Source organism: Prionailurus bengalensis, chromosome D3 (genome assembly GCF_016509475.1).
Source record: "Prionailurus bengalensis isolate Pbe53 chromosome D3, Fcat_Pben_1.1_paternal_pri, whole genome shotgun sequence".
NCBI classification, from domain to species: domain Eukaryota; kingdom Metazoa; phylum Chordata; class Mammalia; order Carnivora; family Felidae; genus Prionailurus; species Prionailurus bengalensis.
In genome coordinates this window covers 66,739,588-66,764,108 of record NC_057356.1, presented here as the reverse complement: position 1 = coordinate 66,764,108, position 24,521 = coordinate 66,739,588, and the positions used below count along the sequence as shown (strand labels likewise).

Sequence of the window (24,521 nt, the reverse complement as noted above, 5' to 3'; positions counted from 1 at the left end):
AGCACTGGCTGCTCCCTCACCTCGGGTGTTCCTCCTCCAAACTCTGGAGAAATTGAAGTCTGTGCCATCCACTGAAGTGGATTTTCAGGGGGTTCCCCCAACCCAACTGCATCAAGGATGTGTAAGGAATCTCAGGGCAGAGAGGAGGAGCTTTTCAGCCTGCTCCTTGAGATGTAGGCATGATCCGGCCAGTTTGTAGCCAGAAGGAGCCACCATGGCTGATGGGGTGGTTGTAGCCCCCAGGGATTTTGAGATGGCTAAATGGCTGAGACACTCCGTATCTCAGGGACTGCTGTTGGCCTCTTTGGGTGCTAACTGCTGACTATGTGTCTGTCTGGGCTCTCCAGCCAAGCTCAGGTTTCTCTGGGCATAACACTGGGGTCCACCCACCTGGTGATTTATTTCTCTTGTACCTGCCAACTTGGTCACTGGCACTAAGGGACTTGAGTGAAGATTAGTAAGAAACAGTCATGTGTGTGAGTGTGTGTGTGTGAGTGTGTGTGTGTGTGTGTGTGTGTGTGTAGACACAATCACTTATGAAGGCCAGCAGCAGAGATGGGTGAAAAGAGCTCTACCACGGAGTGGGAGACAGATAACGGGCTTCTAGTCTTGCCCTTTGGTAACTGTGTGCCTTAGGCAGGTTACTTGTCCTCTCTGGGCTGCTTCCTCATCTGACCAGAAGGCTGGGCTAGACGTTCTCCGAGGTCCTTTGTAGCACTGGCTTTCTCTGGTATTCTGCTAGCTAAATGCCTCCTTGTCTCTGTTACCTGGCTCCAGGTCTCCCACTCCCCGAACTCACTTCCTTGATGAACCTTGATGTTGTTACTTCTGGTGTGACATTCATGGGCACGGCACCCAGGTGCAACTGGTGACTGTGCTACAGAGTTGCACAGGCTGAGAGCACAGGGCTGCCCATCCCTCTGGCCCCAGAGAGGCTCAGGACACATCTCTGGGGCTGAAGAGGGCCAGACCTGTTTAAGACAGACCCTGCCTGGCCTTCTCACTGCCAATATGATGTCATTTCCTGCTTCCTGGACAAGTAATTGTTCTCATCCCAGCACCAACCCACAAACCCGCCCACCTTAAAAAGCACTGAGATGATCACGTGGCTGAAATTAGTACTGAGCCCACACCACATTGCTTCGGGAAAGTTCTGCCAACTTGGCAATGCGACAGGCCTCTGAAGCCAAGAGCTGAGTTCCAGCTGGCCTGGGGGCTGTTCACACCCCAGGGCTGTCAGAACCCAGGCACAACAGCTCATCGATGTTGCAGACCCAGGCCTCACAGACAGCGGAGGAGGCCCTGCATTCAGAAGGGCCCTGTCTGAAGTGGGTCCTGTCGCTCCCCATTCTCAGTGGAGCCTGTTCCCTAGGCTTCCTTTGGGACAACCCTTTCTCTAAAGGAGCATTTATCTTCTTTGGTGGGTTAATAATAAACATGGCTGCAGCCAATGTTGTGCTGTGTCCCAGAGAGACCGAGGGGCTGGCCGTTGAAGGGAAGGGGGTCCATGAGAAGTTGCAACCACTGGGGAGGCGGGCCTGGAGCGTGCAGGTTGGGGAGTGGCGAATTCCCCCTTTTCTTCCAGATTCCAAGTCTGGGGCTTTTTCTTTCTTCCTTTCTTCCTTTCTTCCTTTCTCCCTCCCTCCCCACCTTCCTCCATTCCTCTCCTCCTCCTCTCCTCCCTCCCTCCCTTCCTTCCTTCCTTCCTTCCTTTTTTCCTCCTCCCCATCTTCCTTCTTTTTCTCCTCCCCCTTCTTCTTCCTTTCCTTCTCCTTCTTCTCCTTCTCCTCCTCTTCCTCCTCCTTCTCTTTTGCTATAGCAAATAGGACAGCTAATGCTGAGGCTGAAAGCTGCCCATAGGCCAGCTAGAACAGGTAGAAATGGGACTGTGTTTGTCCAGCATAATCACTGTTTCCACTCCCAGTGATTTCATCGGGCAACTGGGTTATAATTTTGTTAGAGCCCACACTGTGCTACACAGTCATTATCACACAGCTCCAGATGTGCACCCAGTCTTGGCAAGACCATGCTGGGCATGGTGCCCACGGTGCATTTGAAGAAGTGATTGGATGAGAAAGGGCTCATGATTAACATTTTAGGGGCATGTGCACATTTCGCTGACCTGCGGTGGATTATGATGGGCCTTCCTGAGAACTGCCTGGTGCCAAAGCAGATGCAGCATGAAAGCAGCCTGGGTGATCGATGCAGAAAGCACCTATCACGAGGGCTCTGTCACACAAGCCAGCAGCCCTGACTTATTTCCACATTCTACAGGATGACACCACAGAGTAATTAAATCATTGATTTTAAAAAATATAGTTCTCTGGCTCAGAAAGCACATGAGACTATATACCTTGAGTTCTAGTTCTCGCTTTGCCACCAGTAGCGATGAGACCCGAGGCAGATCTCAGTTTCGCTCCCGTCCTCAGTTTCTTCCTCTATAGAATGGGTGCATTAGGTGGCCTCTGGGGGTCTTTTTAGGATTAGTAGAGTGTCATATCCAAAGAGAGAAGGACGGGTCTGGGGCTAGCCCTCCTCCATGGGGCAGGGGAAATTGGCTTTCGGTGACCTCCCTTCTGCTGCGGACACTTCTTCCTCATTTCACTCCCACCCCAATACTTACTATTCTTCTGCATAGTGTCTGTCTCCCCACTGTGGGCTTGGTCTCTGGACTCCCTTTCTCTGTGGTCAAAACCTGGCCCTGCCACTCTACTGGTTGGGTAAGCATGAGCAGATGTCTTAAGTTCTGTGCCTCTATTTCTTCATCTGTAAAGTGGGGATATTAATTCCCACTCATAAAGTGGTTGGGCTGATTAATTGGGGAAATGTACATAAAGACTGACTGTAGTGCTGGACGTAGAGTAAACGAGTATTGTGGTGGTGGTTATGATCCTGATGCTTTACCTTCTTCTTCCCCTACATCCAGGCTTATTCTGACTCTGAGATGCATAGACTCAAGATTCTGGCCTTTCAGAATCAGATAGGACTTTGGAGCCACTCAGTGCCGGGATCGCCTCTAAAAGGCAGCAGGCTCATCTAGACAACTGGAAACAGGCTGATGACCTTGATTTCAGTTAAAGCCTGCAGGGAGTGCCTCTTTTCCAAACACTTTTCCTTCTCCCCGAGGTGTCCCCTCAACTCAGCTCAAACGTTATCCAAAGCTCTCTGAGCTAGATTTGCTGTGGACGCCAGTTGGGAGTTACTGTTCCTTTGACCTCTAGGGAGGTGGTCCTGGGCCCATGGACTCAGAGCTGGACTCAGAGCGAGAGGGCTTTGGGGTGGGGGGAGCTGGGCCAGTCCTGCAGCGCTCTCCTCCTCTGAACTTCCCAGCAGCTCCCCGCCCACCCCATCTGCTCCCACCTAACATTGCAGAAAATCATCTCCGGAAAGAGTGGGAAGAAGAGAACTGTTTCCAATGAGGCCCCAGTGACGAGTATCAGAGAATTTCAGGACCAGAAGGGACCTTATCTGCTCTTCCTCCATTTTGCAGAACACAGAAGCCTTGGAAAGTTAAGCCACCTGCTCTTGGTGACACAGTGTGGGCAGAGCTAGTGCCCTGGGCTCCAGATGCCACCTTGTGCTCCTCCGATGTCATTCAGTGATTCAATGGGCACTATTTGGGAATCTTCTATGTACCGGATCCTTTACTCAGGATAAATAAGTACAGACCTTTCTCTCTAGGAACTTAGCAACTAGAGGGGAGAGGGTCAAGCCAGGAAATAGTGAGTGCAAAAAGATAGAATGTTCTTATTAGGGACTGACCTCTATCACTAGAAGCATAGAGGAAGGAGGAATCAGTAAGGCTTCATAGAGTAAGTGATGCCCAATTGAGACTTCATAGTTGAGATGGAGTTTGCTAGGCTTTCAACAGAGGGAGGTTTTCAAATAGGTGTTTATAATAACACTCCCCCCACCCCATTTATGGAGAGTACTTTCTCAGAGCTGCAGTTTGTGTGCATGAAATCAGAACTTATGATACAGACATTGCCTTGGGCCTGATCCAGCCATGGGTGTCCATTCCAGCCACCAATGTTTTCTTGCTGGACCCTTTCCCTGAGCCCCAAGCATCGGCCAGGGTGGTGCAGGGGTGTCAGAGAAGGGGTTCCCACATACCTGGAGCTGAATGTCTATCAGGTGGCTCCTGCCTTTGTTTTTTCTCTTCCTTCATCCAGTCCTCAACCCTCCCCCTAGCCTCCTAGCTGCCCAGACCAGCAAGCTCAAAGGTTTCTGGTACCAAAGCCAGCTTGAAGGTGTAAGGATGTCCATCATGTGCATGGGTTTTCCTCAAGCTGGCAGTTCTCAACAGCTCCTTCCAGACTATACAGGGCATGAGTTATTCAAATTGAATATTCAATTGAAGTTTAGGTGACTTCAATCTTTAGTTTTTAATTGCAGGGAAAAGAAAAATGGCTGTTGTATAAATTATTAAAAGTACAAATAAGCAAGAGTTCGAAGAAGAATAAAATCTTCCATAATCCCATTACCCCAAAATGATAATAGCTAAAATTTATTGGGCATTCACTCAATGTCAGATATTGTTCTAATCACTATCTATCTGTCTATCTCATCTTCACAATACCATGACAGATATATTATTATTATTATTATACCCATTTTATGGGTAAAGCAAACTGAGGCACAGAGTGGTTAAGTAATGTGCATACAAGTGAAGGGCCCAAGAGTAAACCCAGAACCTTGAACTTAATCCCTGTGTAGGAGAGCCTCGGAGACACTGCTGTTAACATTTCGGTGAATCTCTTTCCTGTGCTTTTTTATGCATGAATGCATTAAACACTACATACTGACGGAAAGTAGTGTTGTATCACAGTCGACTTTGTAACTAGGTTTTTTCACTGAATACTAAAACATTGAATAATCTCCTAAACCATTATTTTAAATGGCCACATGGGTGAATATCATAATTCACCCCAACAATCCGCCATTCTGGATATTTTTAGGTTGTTATCAATTTTTTGTTATTAACAATGCTGTGATAGACATCTTTACAGGTCATCTATGAACACAAGTATTTCCTCATATAAATGAATTGTTAGGCACAGGGACTGAATTGTTAGCTCCGGGATTTGCAGAATGTTAAGCCTTTTGACAGGCAGTACTCACCTGCCCTCCAGGAAGGCTGTGTGATGTTCTGGTTCCTCCAGCAGCATATGAGAAGTGCATTAGAGGACGATAAGCTCCAGCAGCAGAGTGGAATCTGGGTTGGAAAGGGAAGAAATGGACGAGATTGCTGGGGTGTGCAGGTTGAAGGGGAGGGTCTGCTGTAGAGCCACATGAGGGGGAGCCAAGGGAGACGAGTGACTGAGGGGCGTGTGGAAATAGCTCTGCGGGGCTTGGCAGTGAACTGGATAAGAGGGGCTGAGCGCAGTGAGATAAAAGGAGAAAAAGCCTACCTACTCCATACTCTTTCAATACCTGATCACATCAGGCTTACGTCACAGCTTCCCAAAAAGATGTGCTAGCTGTCTATGATTTGGGGGTAAAACAAAGGATGGAGTATTTTTTCTTGATTACCACCCGGGAGCAACTGTTAATGACTGAGCAATTTTTTTTGTTTTTTACATTTTATTTATTTTTGAGAGAGAGAGAGAGAACAAGTGGGGGACGGGCAGAGAGAGAGGGAGACACAGAATCCAAAGCAGGCTCCAGGCTCCGAGCTGTCAGCATAGAGCCCGGTGCAGGGCTCGAACCCACAAACTGTGACATCATGACCTGAGCCAAAGTCAGTTGCTTAACCAACTGAGCCACCCAGGCACCCCGGCTAAGCAGTGTTTTAATGTCCTTGTGTAACCAGGCTCAGCTGAGTTCACCCCATGGCCTGTGCTTGAGCACGTGTTAAGTGCCAAATAAATGATACAGGCCACAGGAGTTCTGGAATGGAACACCCTGGGCCTGGGAGGTGGGCTTTCAGCTAGACCTTGTGGGGTGGGCGAAAGGACAGATGAGAGTGAACCCTCCTGCCCGGAACTCTTGAGTCCGGGCTTCACCCTTTCTAACTGTGGGAACTTGATGAGGTTTCTTAATCTCTTGCTTCCATTCTCTTCTCAGTAAGCAGTGACCACAGTAGTAATAGGGTCTGTCATCGTGAGGATTACATGAGAAACAGATGTGACCGGCCCACAGTCAGTCCTCAGTAAGCATCAGAGGCTCTTACCAGCTTGCAGCGTGCATGTGTCTACAAGGGCAGCAAGATTGAGGGTATTCTCCAGAAAGCAGAGAAGTTCCAGTCCTACTTGAAGAAGCAGACGAATCTGGGTGAGCGATTTGGGCCTCTGGACCCAAGGGAAGGAAGAGGAAACGTTCTGGGGGCAGCAACAGGGGAGGGAGACTTGAGTCTGGGGACCTGGTTCACTGCTCAGTGGCCAAGAAGCAGTTCCCCACGGGTAGCCTTGCGGCCCATCCTTTGGGTCCGTGGACACTCCTCCCAGCACCGGTGCAGGCAGGCCAGAGGAGCTGGGGGCCTTCCCTGGCTGGGGGAGAACATTCCCCTCGCCCCCATCCCCAGGGCAGCCCCGCTTCACGTCTCTCGCTTGTTTCCGTGTTCTCCCCTGGCACTTCCTCAGTGCCTGGCTCTGGGTGAGTGGAAGTGATAGGTGCCAGGGAGCAGCCGTGGCTTCGGGTGGGGGGCGGGAGGGAATCAGGTGCAGCCAGCCTCCTGCCACCCCTTCCCACCGCTCACCCGCAGGGCAGGGCGAATTAAGCCACTGTCTAAATATTCTAAATATGCACGACCTGAGAATGGGGGGCGAAGGCTAGGGAAAGAAACACCGTGCGGCAATTCAGGATCACTTCATTCATGATTCCCAGCTTCCTAAAAAAGCTTGGGCCACGTGAGCTACTGCGAGGCACAAATCACGTTGGGTGTGGGATGGTCCCTTCCTTGGCAAGCAGGACGGAGGCTTAGTTTCCGGGCATTTGCTTGACTCCTGTCATCAGGAACGTGACAACCAGCTTAGCCCAGCTCAGCGCCGAGATTTGGGGGATCCGGCCCACTCATGGCTGTGCCTCCCCCACGTCGCCCAGGGTGGTTCTCTCAGATGTGTCCTGTCGCTGCTGTGTGCTGACTGTTCCAGACAGAGCGCAGGCGAGGCTGTGGGGGTGGTTGGCGCACCAGGCACAGGAGGCAGCTCAGGCCTGCCAGTGCCTGCCTTTTCTGGAAGCCCACACAGGCAGCTTCCGGCTGGCCCACAGGGGACACGGTTCCTGTTTAGAGGGAGCAGGCCTGTGCCTCTGCCATGGAGGCTACAGAGGAAATAAGGGGCAAGGCCGGGCTTGTGGATCCTCTGGGCAGGGCAAGCAGGGCACAGCCATATGCTGTGGCCTTGAGGGCCATCTGTCTTTAGGCTGCTGCTAATGCCATCCGTGCAGTACCCCAACTCAATTCTGTTTGGCTCTGAGAGGTACCATGTAATTACTTTAATCTCTGGTCTATTTCCCTTCTTGTATGTTGTTCAGATCAATGCTCAAACTACTTTGGTGTCTTTGAGCTCACACTGACCTTCAGCAAAAGGCAACCACTCCCTGAAAGGTAGTGTTCCTGGGTTCAGACATGGAGGTTGTGCACTGCACAATTGAGACTATGTAAAGAGACATCTTTCACATCATAGAGGTTGTAGGTTTGTGTATTTATGATGACAGTTATCCAACAGATGGCAGTAAAGTGTCTTGAGGAAGGAAGCCTTTTTCTAATTTGTCGAAAGGCACCCTATGAACTAATGGTAGCTCCCTAAAAGGCCAGACAGAAATCAGTTCTAGGGAGAATGTTAATAGCATTGATTAAACCACAGGCCGACCTCAGAACTGGCTAGGGCAACAATTCCTGTCATCCATCACTAGGTCATGTTGGTCCCACGCTTGCTCGGGAAGCACAGTGAACTTGCTAGCCCCTCCTCCAACTTGACCTTCCCCTCTCTTTTCATCTCTGTTCCTTGCTCACTGTCAGGCAGGCAAGGAGCTGAAGGCACAATACCCAAGGTTGCAGAACTGGTGCTGCCATCTGTCCCCACCTTTAGGAAACCCCAGCCGAGCCCCCCCCCCCTTTCTCCACTGCACTCAGGGGAACATTGAGCTCAGCCCAATCACCCAGCATTGCATGGGCAGGGAAAGCTGGCCCTGCCTACCCACACTGGGCACAGGACATGCCCCTTCTCACCCCCTCCAGCCCAACAGAAAAAGGGCAATAGTTCCCCAATCTTCAGAGCTTTGAGCTGCTTCGCTGGTGAATAGAGTGTGCTGTGATTACCCTGCAGCAGCACCAAGCCACTCGGATCCTATTCCAGGCCGCAGCGCGGAGAGTTACCTGAAGTTCCTGCCTAGACACACAGAAGAGGGCCTGAAAGCCCAAGGCAGCCTGGGGCAGCTGGTGGCCAACGACAAGTACGGTGGCCGACTGGGTGTAGCTTTGAGAGGATCTGGAGCTAACAAAGACGTTTTACATTTTTTAAGGGCTGTAAAGAACTAAAACAAGAACAACAGCTGATGACACAGGAAAGTTACACGAGGTTCCGAGGTCTGTTGCCCACAAAGTTTATGGCACAAGGCCACGCCCCTTTGCTGACGTAGTTTTTACGTAGCGTCGTAGCTGCCGCGTTTCCCTTCCCGCCGTTTGAGTTTCTCCAGGTGAACCCGCATCCGGAGCGAGCGGATGATCCTCGCTCTGATCCAGGGTCGGAAGGTGAGTAGTAGCGTAACATGCGTCGGAGCCTGCGTCGTTCTCTTCCCTTCGTCATCACGCAGCTCTTGTCCTCCCCCATCTTCAGGAGAAGGGTGAGTACAGGGCAGGAAGGAATTTTGAGAGAGGGAGACCGCGTTCACCTCGCTGTTATTACCGCGTATTATTACGGTCGTAACACGATTAGTTACTGTTGGTAAACTCTTACTGTGCCTACTTTAGAAGTCAGACTGTGTCACAGTATGTATGGATAGGAGAAAACCTAGTTTATAAAGCGTTCCGTGTCAGGGTTGCAGGCATCCTCCGGGGGTCTTGGACTAGCCCTGCAGGGAAGTGGCGGTGGAGGGCGTGGGGAAGGCGTGGAAGACTCCTGTGTTGTGTGTGGGCTGCTTTCATGATACAGCCGCGGAGTGGAATAGTTGCAGCAGAGACCGGGCAGCCTGCAAAGCCTAAAATATTTACCACCTGGCACCTTACGGACAGGTTTTGCATACCCCTGACATAGAGACTGAGAGGCCATGACATGCTCTAAAAAAGAGCCCTGACTTCAGAGGCAGGAGACCTGGCTTTGAGCCCCTCTTGCATCATTTAGCAGCTGTGTGTCCCCTGAGAAGCCACCTTGCCCTCTGAGCCTCTGTTTCCCCATCTGTAAATGAGAATGTCAACAGTATCTGTCCTGCCTGTATCATGTGGCCATTGTACGGCTCAGATGTTGTCGAGGACGTGCAGGGACCTCGTGAGCTGCAAGGCCTGGGTGACTGTTGCCTATTATTTGCCCTAGAAGGTGGGCCAGCCCTGGCCCGTCCTCCTTCAAGTCCTTCCTCCCATCCCCGTTCTCTGTCCTGCCTTGTTCCCTTCTGGCCCCCGGGGCGGGGATTTCTACTGGCCTCGGACCTTTCCCTCTGGCCCTGTTGCTCTCGCCAGAAAGGCAGCCACATTTCACATATGGGCATTTTGCTCTCACATGGATCACCAGATCCAAGGGGTGAATTCAACACGTAAAAACCCACTTGTGACCAGAATTGCAAGTTTGTGCTCATTGAAATTCTGATCACGGGGAACTGGGGGGCTCTCGTGACCACTTGGGAGGAAGGCTTGATGCACTGTGCTGACAGTCTGGCAGCCGGGAGAGAATGAAGCCCTGCTTTTATCCCGTCTTGCTCTTTCCACTGGATATGCATTTAATCACAATTTCGGGTTGGCGCTGGGCCCTCGGCCTTGTTTGGAAAATGGCAAATCAGATAGTATGGGGGTTCTGCTTGAAGAGGAAATGTGGACGAAAAGCAGGAGAACAGTAATATAATAAGGCTCATTGTCTGTCTTCGGGACCTTTTACAGAGTGGTTTTGTGAGGTGTGCCTTGCCCGCCCCGCTGCAGCCCTCAGCCCTTCCCCAGTGTGGTCAGAGGTCATCTGGCACATGGTGGGGGGGGTGTCTTGCTTCTCACTCGGCCAACTATGTGGAGAACCGGGGCCCCATCTTGCCATAGAGAGTTCTGCAGAGGTGAGAGAACAGTCCAGCCTTATTCCAGAACCGATTTCCTACTGCATTCTGTTCAGCTGACTTTCTGACCCCTGGGCTTGGGGCCTTTGTCCACCTCAGCCAGAGAGTTCTGGAAGCTCCTTCCACCCTTGGCTTGTCTCCTACATTGCCTCATTCCAGCCCTGATGACTCCTTCTCTGGACTTCCCTGGGACTGGGATGCTGTGTGTTCCCTAAACCCTGCATAGGGTCCTGCTCCCCAGGCCTGCCTGTACCAGCCTCGGGCACCTCCCCTGTACTTTGAGGGGCCCCCTCCATCTCGTGGCTGCTCTCTCTAGTCTGCAGGCTGCCTTTCCTGGTCAAATGTCATGGAATTGCAGATTGAAAAGGACCCTTAGTGTTCTCACATTCTCTCACCTCTGGCATTTTCTTTACAGCCTCCCTGACAGATGGCTCTCCACCAAAGTGCTTGTCACAAAGTGACTGCTTAGATGTCTCTAGGGATGGGAAACTCACTTCCCCCAAGGGCATCCCATGCCTTTGTTGGATAGCCCCAGGTATTAGAAAACGTTTCTTTCGGTGAGCTAAAATATCTTTCTTTATAATTCAAGTGCTAAGTCTAATTCTGCCTTTTGGAATGATGCAGAATGTCTGCTACTCCTGCCCTGAGTGCTCCCCTACCCCCCCTCATCCTTTCTCCTGCTGCCCTGTGCCCAGTGCTGTCTGGCGTCCTCCTGCCCTCTGACTGACTGATGCTCAGCGGTGGCCTTTAGTGCCTCCCCCACCCCCCTGGTATCAACAGCCAGGGGGCCCTGGGCATCTTGTCACCCTGCAGAGGGGACTTGCTTCTGTGTGAAGTGAGCCCCAGACTGGACCTGAGAAAGGATGTGAGCCAAAATGAAAGGTTCTCAGAGACCCTGCCAACCAGGAGAGGAGAGAACAACCCCGCAGCCAGGGGCCTCTGCAACTTGAAAGATGATCAGGAGCAGGGGCGGCTGGACATGGCCAAGGCCTTCTTGGTTCTTCACAGCCATGTGTCTCAGGAGCTTCCGGGGGCGGGGGTGGGGGGTGGGGGGTGGGGGGAAGGAACCTGGAAATTGCCTTGTCAGCAAGCTAGCCTAAATATGGCCCAGATTTCAAGCCACTGACCTCGGGGTTGCCTGAGTCTGGCCTCTTCTGAAGACCATGGTTCTGCCTCCCATCTCAGGGGGGCTTCATGGGGATCCGAGGTGGGGGGTGAGAATCTCGGAGATCTTCGGTTGGGGACAGGATTGGAGGGTCTTCCCTCTCTCGTGATGGGTCTCACCGAGTGAGGTTTGAGGGGAGAATCACTGCCTTCTGGCTCAGGTTCTCAGCAGGTTAAAGATCAGCCTTCAGGGTTGTGGCGTATGTCGGGGGTGTCCTCTATGGGTGCCCTGCCACATTCTGCATCGTGTTGTCTCTAGATGGCAGAGGCGGGGCAGGATTCGAGATGGGGTTGGAGTGAAATTAGGTTTTCTCCTTGTCGCCCCCACCTCTCACTCCTTTGCACTGAGCAACTTCCCCGGGACTTTGAGCTTTAGGAAGTTCGACTCAAGTTGTTTTCCAATACACTTAGTGAGGCTCTAGTATGTGCCCAGCACTGTGCTAGGGAACGTGTGTGGGAGGAGCCATATGTGAAAAGGAAGTCCCGCCCCAGACCTCTTGTAAATTCCTGAAAATCTTAGAAGCCTGACCTGCAGGAAACACCAGACTGCACAAGGCAGTCCTTGGTGAACTTGGAAATCATCGGCACAGACAACATAGCAGAACCAAGGAATGCAGGGGAGAAAGGCCCGGGGGGCTAGGACATCAGGGAAGGCCCCAAGGAGGCCGTGGGCAGAGGGGCTGGAACTCTGGGCCTCAATTAAAACAGTTCTGTTTTGTTTTTATTGAGGTGTAGTTGACATGAAACATTATGTTTGTTTCAGGTGTACGAAATAGTGATTTGATGTGTGTACATATTGTGAAATAATCACCCAAGTCTAGTTAATAGCCATCACCACGTATAATTACGACTTTTGTGATAAGAACTTTTAACATCTACTCTCTCAGTAACTTCACATATGCAATGCAGTGTTGTTAATTATAGTTGCCATGCTGTACATCCCATGTCATGATTTCTTTACCTTATAACTGGGAGTTTGTACCTTTTTTAAAATTTTAATTTATTTTTTTTAAGTTTTTTTTTTTTTTTTTTTTATCTTGAGAGACACACAGTGTGAGTGGGGAGGGGCAGAGAGAGGGAGAGGGTATCCCAAGTAGGCTCCACACTCAGTGCAGAGCCCAATGTGGGGCTTGAACTCATGTAACTGTGAGATCATGACCTGAGCCAAAACCAAGAGTCAGACACTTAAGCGACTAAGCCACCCAGGCACCCTGAGTTGGTACATTAAAAAAAAAAAAAGTTTTTTTAATGTTTTCATTTATTTATTTATTTATTTATTTATTTATTTATTTATTTTAAAGGTTTATTTATTTTTGAGAGAGACAGAGACAGAATGTGAGTGGGTTGGGGCAAAGAGAGAGGGAGGCACAGAATCCAAAGCAGGCTCCAGGCTCTGAGCTGTCAGCACAGAGCCCGACGCGGGGCTCAAACTCAGGAGCTGTGAGATCACAACCTGAGCCGAAGTCGGACGCTCAACTGACTGAGCCACCCAGGCACTCCTCATTTATCTTTGAGAGAGACAGAGCACGAGTAAGGGAAGGGCAGAGAAAGAGGGAGACACAGAATCTGAAGCAGGCTCCAGGCTCTGAGCTGTCAACACAGAGCCCAACATGGGGCTCAAACTCACGAACCGTGAGATCATGACCTGAGCCCAAGTCAGACATGTAACCAGCTGAGCCACCTATGAGCCCCAGAGTTTGTACCTTTTGACTCCCTTCACCCATTTTGCACACCCCTTTATACCCCACCTCTGGTAACCACCAATCTGTTCTCTGTATCTATGAATTTGGGTTGTTTCTTTTTTATTTTTGTTTTGGGGATTTGGGGGGTGTTTTTGTTGTTTGTTTTTTAGATTCCACATATCAGTGGAATCATGCTATGTTTGTCTTTCTGTGACAGGCTTTTTTCACTTAGCAAAATGCCCTCAAGCTCCGTTCATGTTGTTGCAAATGTCAAGATTCTCTTCTTGGAATGCTGTTCATGGCGGAATAGTATTCCATTGTAACAATTATAACAAAACTTCCTTATCTATTCTTCCATGGATGGACACTTAGATTTTTTCCATGTCATGGCTGTCATAAGGAATGCTGCAGTAAACGTGAGGGTACAGATACCTTTTTGAGTTAGTGAAACACCTCTAATTTTTATTAACTTCACGTATTGGGAGTAAGAAATCTGAACGAAATTCTTCTACATAAAAAATAGAAAGCCTTTGAAGGAAGGGAGGAGGGAAAGGAAAATTGCCTCAGCCCTCCGAATTGTTGGGACCCAAAGAAAGTCTAGAGGAGTCTTCCTTCCCATACACACACCAGCGCCTGTCCTTTGCTCCCCATCCTAAGGCGGGCTCCAGCTGGGGACACCTAGGTGGGCTCAGCATGTTGGTGAAGTTTACAGTGAGCCCATCTCCCCTACAAGGCCTTGGGCAAGGCTGAGGCATTTGTGGGTTACAGTGCATGGGTTTCCGCTCAGCAATTGGGGGAAAGATAGAAGAAGCGATACAGATCTTTAAGTAAGGCTTGGGGCGCCTGGGTGGCGCAGTCGGTTAAGCGTCCAACTTCAGCCAGGTCACGATCTCGCGGTCCGTGAGTTCGAGCCCCGCGTCAGGCTCTGGGCTGATGGCTCGGAGCCTGGAGCCTGTTTCCGATTCTGTGTCTCCCTCTCTCTCTGCCCCTCCCCCGTTCATGCTGTCTCTCTCTGTCCCAAAAATAAATAAACGTTGAAAAAAAAATTAAAAAAAAAAAAAAAGTAAGGTAACCACGAAGCACGCATGCGCTGGCTACTCTTGGTGCCCTAGTCTTTGCATTGGTTATGGCCCTGACAATTTACATATAGATTTGATTTTCACATGCAGAATGTATTTTCCCCAAGTAATTTTTACACTGTGATGTATGTGGAGAACAGATTGGAGAAGGCAGAGTAGATGTGCAGTGGGCCCAGTAAGAAGCATTTCAATATCCAGGAGAGATTGGCTGGTGGTCTGGTTCAGTGTGGCATTTGGGCTGATTCTTGCATCCCAAGGCAGTATGAAAACAGAAGTTCCCTCTATCTCTGATTTATGCTCTGCACACCGTTTAGCTTTAGCAGTGACCATTTGACTTTTCTTTTCTTTCCAGCTTTATTGGGATATAACTGACATATAACATTGTGTGAGTTTAAGGTGTGCGATGTGTTGATCTGATACACGTATATACTAGCAATGACCATTTGGAACCAATGTCAGGCAACTTGTTTCTTGCTCTGTTTTTGACAGCGATGGTGACACTTCCTGTATTGCTGGAGGGAAGGGTAGGTGATGTGGTAGCTGCCTTGGGGCCTTTGTTCTTCTTTCTCGAGATCCTAATGAGCTGGGGCTTTCTCTGTCCTCATTCCCAGGTAACAAGTACGAAGTCAAGGTATACACTGGTGATGTCATTGGTGCAGGGACCGATGCTGATGTCGTCATCAATATCTTCGGAGAGTATGGAGACACGGGTAATGGGTTTGAAATCCTCTCTTCCCTAGCTGTGCCCAGTTCTGCTTCTTAGCTGGGCTCTCCACCCCCCCGCCCCCACTCCTGGCAGAGGAAGGCAGCTCCAAGTCTCTTCTGTTGAGCAATAATTCTGCCTGTGGTGTGGTTTGTCACAGGCTTCCCTGGGCAGCAAGGTGCTCATCTTGTAAAATGTATGTGTGTGATGTGTTTTCAGAATAAGGTGTTCTTGGGTTCAGGTCTATTTAAAATTGTCCTTCATCCTAGACAAGAACAGACCCAAGCTTTACTTCCAACAGGGAGCTCAACTGTTATTTCCCTAACCTCCTTAAGCTCCATCTTGAGTTATATTTTGAATGTGGCTGGGCATGGCTTGATTCAGTGCACTGGCTTGATGCAGACCAGAATGGGATCAGGGGATAGAATTAGACTTGGCTTCATGGGTGAAGCAAGAGCTGAGGACACAGACATGGCTGCAGGTGTTGGAAGACCATTCAGGCCAGTAGAACTGGGATGGAGAGTCTCTCCTGCTTCTTCCAATTTTATGAAATAACAGAGGAGTCAGAAAATCTACCGAGGTGTGAACTTTGGACACAATGTATTAAAGAATTCAGAATGCATTGCTGAGCTTATAAGAAGAGAAGAGAAATCTCCAGGTGCCAGAAATGAAGAGGGAGCTCAAAACCAAAGTATTAGCTCTGAATTGGTGCTGTGGCTCTTGGAAGGAGGGACCTTTCATGTTCAGTTGTCTACAGGATAGATTGTCATCCCCATTTGGGGTCAGAAAATGAGATTTCGTCCTGCATGAAGCAAGACAGGCAAAATTAGAACCGCATATAAAGCCAGGAGCCCTGAAAGTTCACAGGAACATCTTCAGTGAAAAAATAGGCCAGGAAAAAATTTGCTCATCAGTACAGTAACCTTATCTCTGCAAGAGCTCTAGATTGAAAAGACAGTTGCTGAGAAATCGATACCTCCTGCTTGCATACATGTGGGCTTGACCTCCGATTTTACACTACAGGTGTGATTTGGGAACCCCCACTCCCCCAAAGGACACAAAATTGGTTCCGTGCCAGGAATACCCTTGGGAGTTTACAGAAGCATTGTATAACATTCCCAAAGATAAGGTACTGGAGATGACTTCACCTTCCAAAATTACCAAACACTCAAGGACATAATCCACCATGACTAAACATCAGCGGACACAACAGATTAAATCCTGCAGAATTTCAGATAATAGAGTAATCTGAGAAAAACTATAGTTTAAGAATGTTTAAATGGACTAGAGACATGAACAAAACAATGGAAGAAAATAAAAAGGCCCCATGAAAAATACAGGAAACAGAAATACAGAAAATGAAAATGTAGTTACCAAATATAAACACTTAATGGATGTGGTAGGCAACACAATTAGAAACCACTGAATAGAGATTATAAACTGTAACACAAATAAGAGCACACTCAGATATAGCAGAGGTATAAAGAGTTGGAAAATATAAATGAGAGGTCATGAGATATGTAGGACAGAGTAAGTTGTGATAGATGTTGAACAGTTCCAAATAGAGAACCCATAGAATAAGCAAGAGGATATATTTGAAGAGATAATGGCTGAAACTTTTTCAAAATTGAGCAAAGATAACGGATTTTCAGGTTAAAGTAACAGAAGGAATCATTGAGCAGCATGAATGAAAACAAACCCACATTTAGATACATTGTGGTAAAACCAAAGGCAAAGGGAAAGATCTTAAAAGTAACCAGATTTGGCAGATTCTCTTCCACAGAAACAGTTAGGTTGATAGCAAATTCCTGTCTGCTACCTACACAAGGTCATAAGTTCATGGGATAATAGCTTTAGCGTTCTGAGCAAGAATATATATCAACCTAGAACTCTAGATCCAGTTAGGTTATCATTCCAGAGGGAGGGCAAAATTAATGAATTGCCTTGCAAACAAAGAGAAATAGTTACCACTCATAGACTTAAGCAGCCACTGAAGAATATGCTTTAAGAAAAAGGAAATCTGGGGCGCCTGGGTGGCTCAGTCTGTTAAGCATCCGACTTTGGCTCAGGTCATGATCTCGCGGTTTGTGGGTTTGAGCCCCACTTGGGCCCTGTGCTGACAGCTCTGTGCTGTCTCCCTCTCTCTCTCCCCCTCCCCCGCTCGCACTCTGTGCACACTCTCTCTCAAAAATAAACATTAAAAAAAATGAAAAAACATTAAAAAAATAGTAAAAAGAAAAAGGAAATCATGCCCACAAGACAGGTAAAGCAGGGAAGAAAGTGAGCAAAACTATTGATAATTATGTGACAAAGCTAAGCAAGCACTGACTATAGTAAACAATTCTAATAATGACTATCATTACGGCATGAGAAAATGTGGACCCAAAATACTCAAACACAGTAATCTTAAGGAAGGTGGATAATGAAAGTTAAATCATAATTAGGTTCTTGGCCACAGTTCATTCCCCAAGTGATAGGAGAGTAGAGACATTGATGAACTATAGACCTCAGTGAGTCCAGTATGCATATTAAAATTGTAAAAGTAACCATGCCCCCCCCCCCAATACAAAATGTGTAACTTCTAAACCAATAGAGGGAATAAAGAGAATAAAGACTCAATAAAATGCAATAGAAGGCAGGAAATGAGGAAAGGGGAACAAAGAAAAAGAATGGCCAATCATAAAAAAAAGTAAATGTGTAATAATCACAATAAATACAAATAAACCAAACTCATCAGTGAAAGGATAGTGTTTTCATATTAAATGAAAAGAAAGAAACATCCAGCTTAAACATGTGATGCCGAAGGGCTGAGAATAAATAAAACTGAATGACATGTGTCAGGAGCATGTCAATAACACAGAAGATGGCTGTGTAGCCATATTATTATTCGTCAAGTTAAACTTTAAGGCAGAAACCACTTTGTGAGAAATAAAAGTATATCGGACAATGACAAAAGGAACAATGAACCTATAAAATGTAATAATTATGAACGCTTATAAATTTTACAGCATATTCCCAAAATATGGGAAACAGAAATTAACTAAGTTCTTGAAGAAACTTGACGAATGCCTAAGTATAATGGAAGATTTTAATACATCACTCTCAATAACTGATAAGTAAAATGGATAAAAATTTAGTATGGATACAGAAGACTTTAACTACACAGTTAATAAGTTTGATCTACTGGATCTATGTAGATTCCTGTGTCCAACTGGTAGAGAATACACATTCTTCTCAAGCACTTAATGACCACATACTAAACCACAAAGCAAATCTTAACAAACTGAAATTAAGCAATAAGACAGAGACAAGATTCTTTGATCACAGTCAGTAAAATTAGAAGAGACTCCAACCTCTCAGTCCATTTGGAAACAAATTTTAACTTTCATGAAAAATGATAATCAACTATAAAATCCAGGAGAATGATCAGAACCATGGGAGAGAAAGTTTAATAAAGATGCTGGGTACAAGATTAATAGATAAATCTTAATAGAAACAACAAGCAAACATTTAATTTAAAAATAAATTAATAGCAATATTAAGGTGCCTAATAGCACCTTACAATGGCAATTATAAGGTGCCTAAGAAAAACTAACAAAAAGAGCTTTCTGTAAAGAATATAAATATTTACTTGAGGGTATACAAGAATATTAAACGGAGAAATATGCTCGTGGAGGAGAATGGTCTCAAATTCATTAAGAAGTCAAATTTTCCCAGATTAGCCTATGAATGCAATGCAATTTCAGTTACATTTCCAAAAGGCAATATCCCACAGTTTAAGCTGCTAATAAAATTGCCATCCATAAGGGCTATTTCCAAGACTATTTTGAATAAGGAAAATAATATTAACAATATGAATGAGTGAGGGTATTTACTCTGATCTCTAAAAGATACCACAGATCTCTAAAAACTAAAACAGTGTGGTATTGATAGAAGGAGAAACAAACCAGTGAAACAGAATAGAGTCTAGACCCACACAGAGAGATAGTGTTATAAATCAGAAAGAAAGGATGGAATATTCAATTATTGGTGTGCAAACAATTGTCTTACCATATGAGGAAAGATAAAATTAAATCTTTTTACCTTTCACCATACACAAAAATAACTTCCGGATGGGCTACAGACTTACACGTGTAAAAGCAACACTATGAAATTTTTAGAAGAAACTTTAAGAGCATGTCTTTTGAATTTCAATTTAGGATGGAGTTTCTTGAACTAGTCACTAAAAGCACAAACAACAAAGGAAAATATTTATAAAGTCTACTAAAACAAAAGAAGTGTCTGTATGATAAAAGACACCATAGACAGAGGAGAGGTAATAAAGAATATAAAATATATGAACAGAAAAAATTACAGAAGAGCAAGATCTAAATGGCCAACATACATGGGTATATCTCTCCCCCCCCAAAAAAAATATATGTGTATATGAACAGTATATATTATAATCTCTCCACATAATCAAGAGAATGTAAATTAAAATCACAATGAGATACTATGGTATATATATTGATATAAACTTTTTAAGTATATATGTTAATGATGATTGTGGGGAATGGGACCCCGAATACACTGCTGGTGATAATTGATGTACAAGCATTTTGGAAGGTAATTTTACAATACCTAATACACCAAAGGTGAACACACCCCAGGACCCAGCGACTCTTTTTTTTTTTTTAATTTTTTTTTTCAACGTTTATTTATTTTTGGGACAGAGAGAGACAGAGCATGAACGGGGGAGGGTCAGAGAGAAAGGGAGACACAGAATCGGAAACAGGCTCCAGGCTCTGAGCCATCAGCCCAGAGCCTGATGCGGGGCTCGAACTCACGGACCGCGAGATCATGATCTGGCTGAAGTCGGATGCTTAACCGACTGCGCCACCCAGGCGCCCCCCCAGCGACTCTTTGTAGGTGTCCACTCAGAGCATTTGTCACAGAAATGCAGCAGAAGGCAGTTATGAAAGAGTCCATTTCAGTGCTGTTTACAATAGCAAAAAAACCAGGCACAACCAAAATGTCTATCAGCAGAAGAAACATTAATAGTATTTTCTTTATTCAATGACTTTTATATAGCAGTTCCACAAATGACCTCAAACTACCAGCATCAACAGGGTAATCTCAAAAGCATAATATCAACTGAAAGGAAAGTCAGTTGCACAGGGTATGTTGATGACGATGGTAGGATGATTAGAGAGCAATAGCAACGGCCTCCATCACTAACATAACACTTTCCATGGGTGGGTGTCACCAGCAGTGTTTAGTGTTTACCAATTCAGTTCATCCTCACAGCAGGACCCTGTGTGGTGGTGCCATTATCCCCACTGTGTAGATGAGGAACCTGAGACAGAGAGATATGCACTGCGATGTTATTTATGTAAATTCTAAAACATGCAAAAATAGCACGTTTTCTTTATGAATACCTCCATGTGCAAACAAAAGTCCACGAGGACGATACATATCGCTTGTGGATAGTGTTTATTTAGGGGAGGGAGAAGGCGGGGGAAGGCAGGATGGCCAGTGAGACTGTAGACTTACCAGTTATCTCTTCTTTAAGACAGAGAAAGGTCTAAAGCAAATTAGACAAAGTGTTAGCATCTGTTCTGCCTCTGAAATCTGGGCAGTGGGTGTACAGATGTCTTCCTTTTTTTTTAATGTTTTTAAAATTATTTATTTGTGTGAGAGAGAGAGGGATCATGAGTGGGGGAGGGGGAGAGAGAGAGGGAGACAGAAGATCTGAAGCAGGCTCTGCACTGACAACAGTGAGCCCGAGGTGGGTCTCAAACTCAGGACCTGAGCTGAAGTTGGAGGCTCAACCGACTGAGCCACCCAGGCACCCTTCTACAGATGTTTTATACTACTTTCTGTACGGTTTTTGAGTTTTTGCCATTTAAAATGTAGAAAGATTTAAAGAATTAAATTTTAGAAGAGAAGGTGAATGGATGGCATCAGCACGGAGCTGGTGCTTAGGTGGGGCCATAAGGGTTAATATGTAAGCTTGGGAACATAATAATGGAAAATTGAAAAGCAGAAAGAACAGGTTAGAATGGATCCTGATGACGTGCTTATCACCCAGTGTGACTTCTGACATGTAATTTCAGTTCTCCAAGCTTGTTTCTTCATCCACAAGACAGAATTAATAATACCCCCTTGCACATTGTGGTGACAAATAGAAAGAAAAAAAAAAATCTACGTGAAACTAATGTATCTGATGGTGGCCGTCCTGTTTTCCAGAAAAGGAGGCAGGCCTAAGGAAGTGTGTTGGCTGTCAGGGTCCCAGCACAATTCTGGACCAACTTCCATGGTTGTGCTCCCAGTTTGGGACAAGCAACTGGTACAAGCCAGGCAGGGCCTCAGCTCCAGGGATGGGGGTACACAAGTGGTTACCAGGATGGGAACTCCAGACTAAGATAGAAATCAGAAGCCCAGTTCTGGGACCTGGGCACAAGCCACACACAGGACAAGCTTGACTGGAGGTTGCAACGAGAGATTTACAGAGCCCAGAGATCTCAGGGTAAAGCTATTCTTGTTGACTTAAAAAAAAAAATTTAACATTGTTGTTAGAATAGTTTTAGGTTCACGGCAAAAGTGGGTGCAAGTACAGAAAGTACCTGTGTACCACCTGCCCCCCACCCTGCCCGCCAGCCTCCCGCCTTATTGACTTTTGAGACTACCTTCAGCGGGCAGACCATTGGTTCTTTCTCCTCTTCGGGTCTCCTTTGTAAGTTTCTTGCCTGTGTGTGTGTACAGGGGAGCGTAGGCTGGAAAATGAAAAGGACAACTTTGAAAGGGGAGCTGAAGACAAGTTCACACTGGATGCTCCTGATCTGGGGCAGCTGATGAAGATCAATATTGGCCACAACAACAAGGGCGGGTCTGCAGGTTGGTTCCTGTCCAAGGTAGGTTCACTGCCTGTCTGTGGTTCCTGTGGCCTGGGAGGGGGAATTCTGGCTCTTCAGAGGGTATATTTCAGCCCTGACTTCCCTCTCTTGGTCTGTCTGTCTCCACTCTTCTACCTAAGCCTGCTGGCCAACCATACTGCCCGACCCTGCCCACATTACCCCCTTCCCAGAAAGCCCAGGTCTCCCATCGGAATGTAACCAGGGCCTGATCATCCTTCAAGACTCTGCCGTGAAGTTCTCTCTGACTTGCCCACCGGAACCTCTCCCTCCCGTGAATGTTTATAACCCTGCCTGCTTAGAGCATTTGTTGGTCCCTAATCATAAGCTTTCTTGTGACTTATCTTGGGCTGTTGCCTTGCATCTTAGATGCCTTGTAGTCTCACCAACCCAAGACAATGGTAAGAATCAAGAAGAAAGCAGAAAGGCTTCTGGGAAGCTAAAACAGCAGGTTCAGAGCTCGTGAGGCGAGCTCATGCCCCTGGCTTTATCTTGCCCTGCCCTGATTTTGAAGGAGAGACCCCCTCAGACTCTCTCTCATAGCCTAGTGCTCACTTACAGTCCCTTCTAGCAATCTCTTGCCTGCAATTTTAAACCTAAAGTAGAAGATTAGAGAGGGAAAGAGTCCTTGTATTAGGTAGGCCTGTTGAAAACTGTAATGGGGACTCAGAGAAGATAGAAAAAGCCAAAAAATAATTAAAAATCCATAGAAGTCTGAGGTCACTTAAAAAATGGGCTATCAGCTCTTTGCAGATACTTCCCTTCATGAGGCTATCAGTATATTTCAGCTCATTCCAGAATGATAGGGAAAGGTTATTGTATAACATAGTTTTGAAAAATATTTTGAAAAAGCTCTTAGTGCTTAAAACAGAAACCCTCCCAATTTGAGACAATTTGACAACGGAGAATGAGGCTGTCTGATAGGTGAGGTTTTGTTATTGCTTAACTTCATTTACTTCTAATGTCAGCAGTGGTTGACCTGCAGTTATCAGAAGACTTCTCATCCACACAAAATCCAGATGTGGCAGCTGCTTTCTAGGGCACCTGCTTTCTTGCTGTGTCACCATCCTGGGCACTGTGGCTTTCATCCTCTACCTTGTTGCCTCACGATCACATGATGGCTGCTGAGCGTCTAGGCATCTTAAGTGTGTTCCAGGCAGGAAGAAAAGGGAAGACCCAAGGGGAAAACCACTTTTTTTTTTTCCTGGCAAGCCTTTCTTTATTTTGAGAGATGCAGTGTCCTCCTTAGGCCTTTTGTCTACATTTCATTGGCCAGAAATGAGTCGTGTGACCAACCTAGCTACAGTGGAAACTGGGACAAATGGCTGGCTTTCCAGCCTTTATAAGAAGAAGGTGATCGGGAAAGGGCTGAGAGCATCGTCTCATGTCTGCCACACTCCTCTCCGTAACTAGCCTGGAAGTTCCTTGAGGGCCTCTCCCCAGCTCTTGGCGTGGGGTGGGGCATGAATTGGTGAAGTGAGGAATGGCCAAGGTTCCTTTGGAAAGGAAGGGGTTTGTTTGGCCGTAAGAGCAGCCAGCCTGGTGCTGAACAGGGTTCTAGGAGGCTAAATGCTGCTTGGATTGGAGAAGAAATGGGGCAGGGGTCCAGAACGAGAATAGCCAATGAGAGGCCGGGGTGTGTCTCCAGGTTGGAGGAGGGAGAGGAGGCAGGTGCGGTTTGTGACCTCAGCCGGGATGAGGCACAGAGCAGGTGCCTCGAAGCCTAGTTCCCTCATCCAGGGAAGAAGGACCATCTGAGTGAAAACCCAGGGTTAGTGCAAAGAGCTGTAAGGTGCACCGCAGGGCCTGGGTGTGGCCTTGACATGTTTTCCAACTGCCCTCTCCTGAGGTCAGGTTCCTTCTTGGTCACATGGGACCACTCACCCCACTTCTGTGCTCTCAGAAACTTCATGAAGGAAGTGGGTGTTCGTGCCAGAACAGGCCCCTTTGCAAAAGGAAGGGGCAGCTTAGCAGAGTGAAAACATTTTTTTCTTTTTTCTTTTTTTCCTTTAAGGTGTTGTAAATCTTGTTCCATTGTCTTCTGAAATTTGATATTGAGGCCAAGGAGATTTTTGTTTCTTTCAGGATAATCTGTTCTATTTTGTTTTTCTAGCTGGGATGCTTGCAGAATTTTTTTTCTTTATATTTATAATAAGTCTAAATTGTGGGGGGGTCTGTTAGTTCATTTATGCCCCCATCCTCCTTCCCTCCCTCCTTCCTTTCATTCCTTCGTTCCTTCCTTTCTTTTGCTTTTGTTTTTGATTTTTCAGGGACACGATTAGTCTTTGCTTTTATGCAAAGGATATTTATTTATTCACAATTTATTTATTTGTAAGCTCAGAAAAGAGAATCTCCTGTTATATGCCAGATTCTGGCTTGGATGGCATTTGTTCTGGTCTCTTCTTCAGGAGTAACAATTAACCGTTTACGGGCTCTCCATTCTCTGTTTTCCAAAGCTCTCAGCTTCTCTCTTGTTCCTTCCACTTTCTGTTCTTTGCACTCCGGGAGAACGTGTCACATTCCCTCACCCTGTCCTGGATTGGCTCCCCCATGCCATGCTGTCCAGTCCCTTCCTTCTCCTACCAGTGTGCATTCCGTTCTAATTCTGAGTGTTTCTCAGAATTTACATGTTTGTTGTAAAAGGTTAGGAACATTTACATGTTCATTGTAAAAGGTTAGGCAATAGAAATAAACAAAAAATAAGGTAAACCTAAACCACCACAATTTCACCACCCAGAGATGACCAGTGTTCGTGTTTTGATGCAGGTCCCCTCCAGCTATTTTTCTATGAGTTAATATACATGTATCA

General features: G+C 46.6%; 1 protein-coding gene across 1 annotated transcript in view; it reads left to right on the top strand.

The window, feature by feature from the left end:
• The window catches only part of LOXHD1 (lipoxygenase homology PLAT domains 1), a 153,017-nt gene that overhangs the window by 9,996 nt on the left and 118,500 nt on the right, over positions 1–24,521 (top strand). The window contains exons 4-5 of the mRNA XM_043557181.1: positions 14,728–14,826; positions 21,564–21,712. Of these exons, the coding sequence (XP_043413116.1) occupies positions 14,728–14,826; positions 21,564–21,712 (248 nt within the window). The remainder of the gene's footprint in view (positions 1–14,727; positions 14,827–21,563; positions 21,713–24,521) is intronic.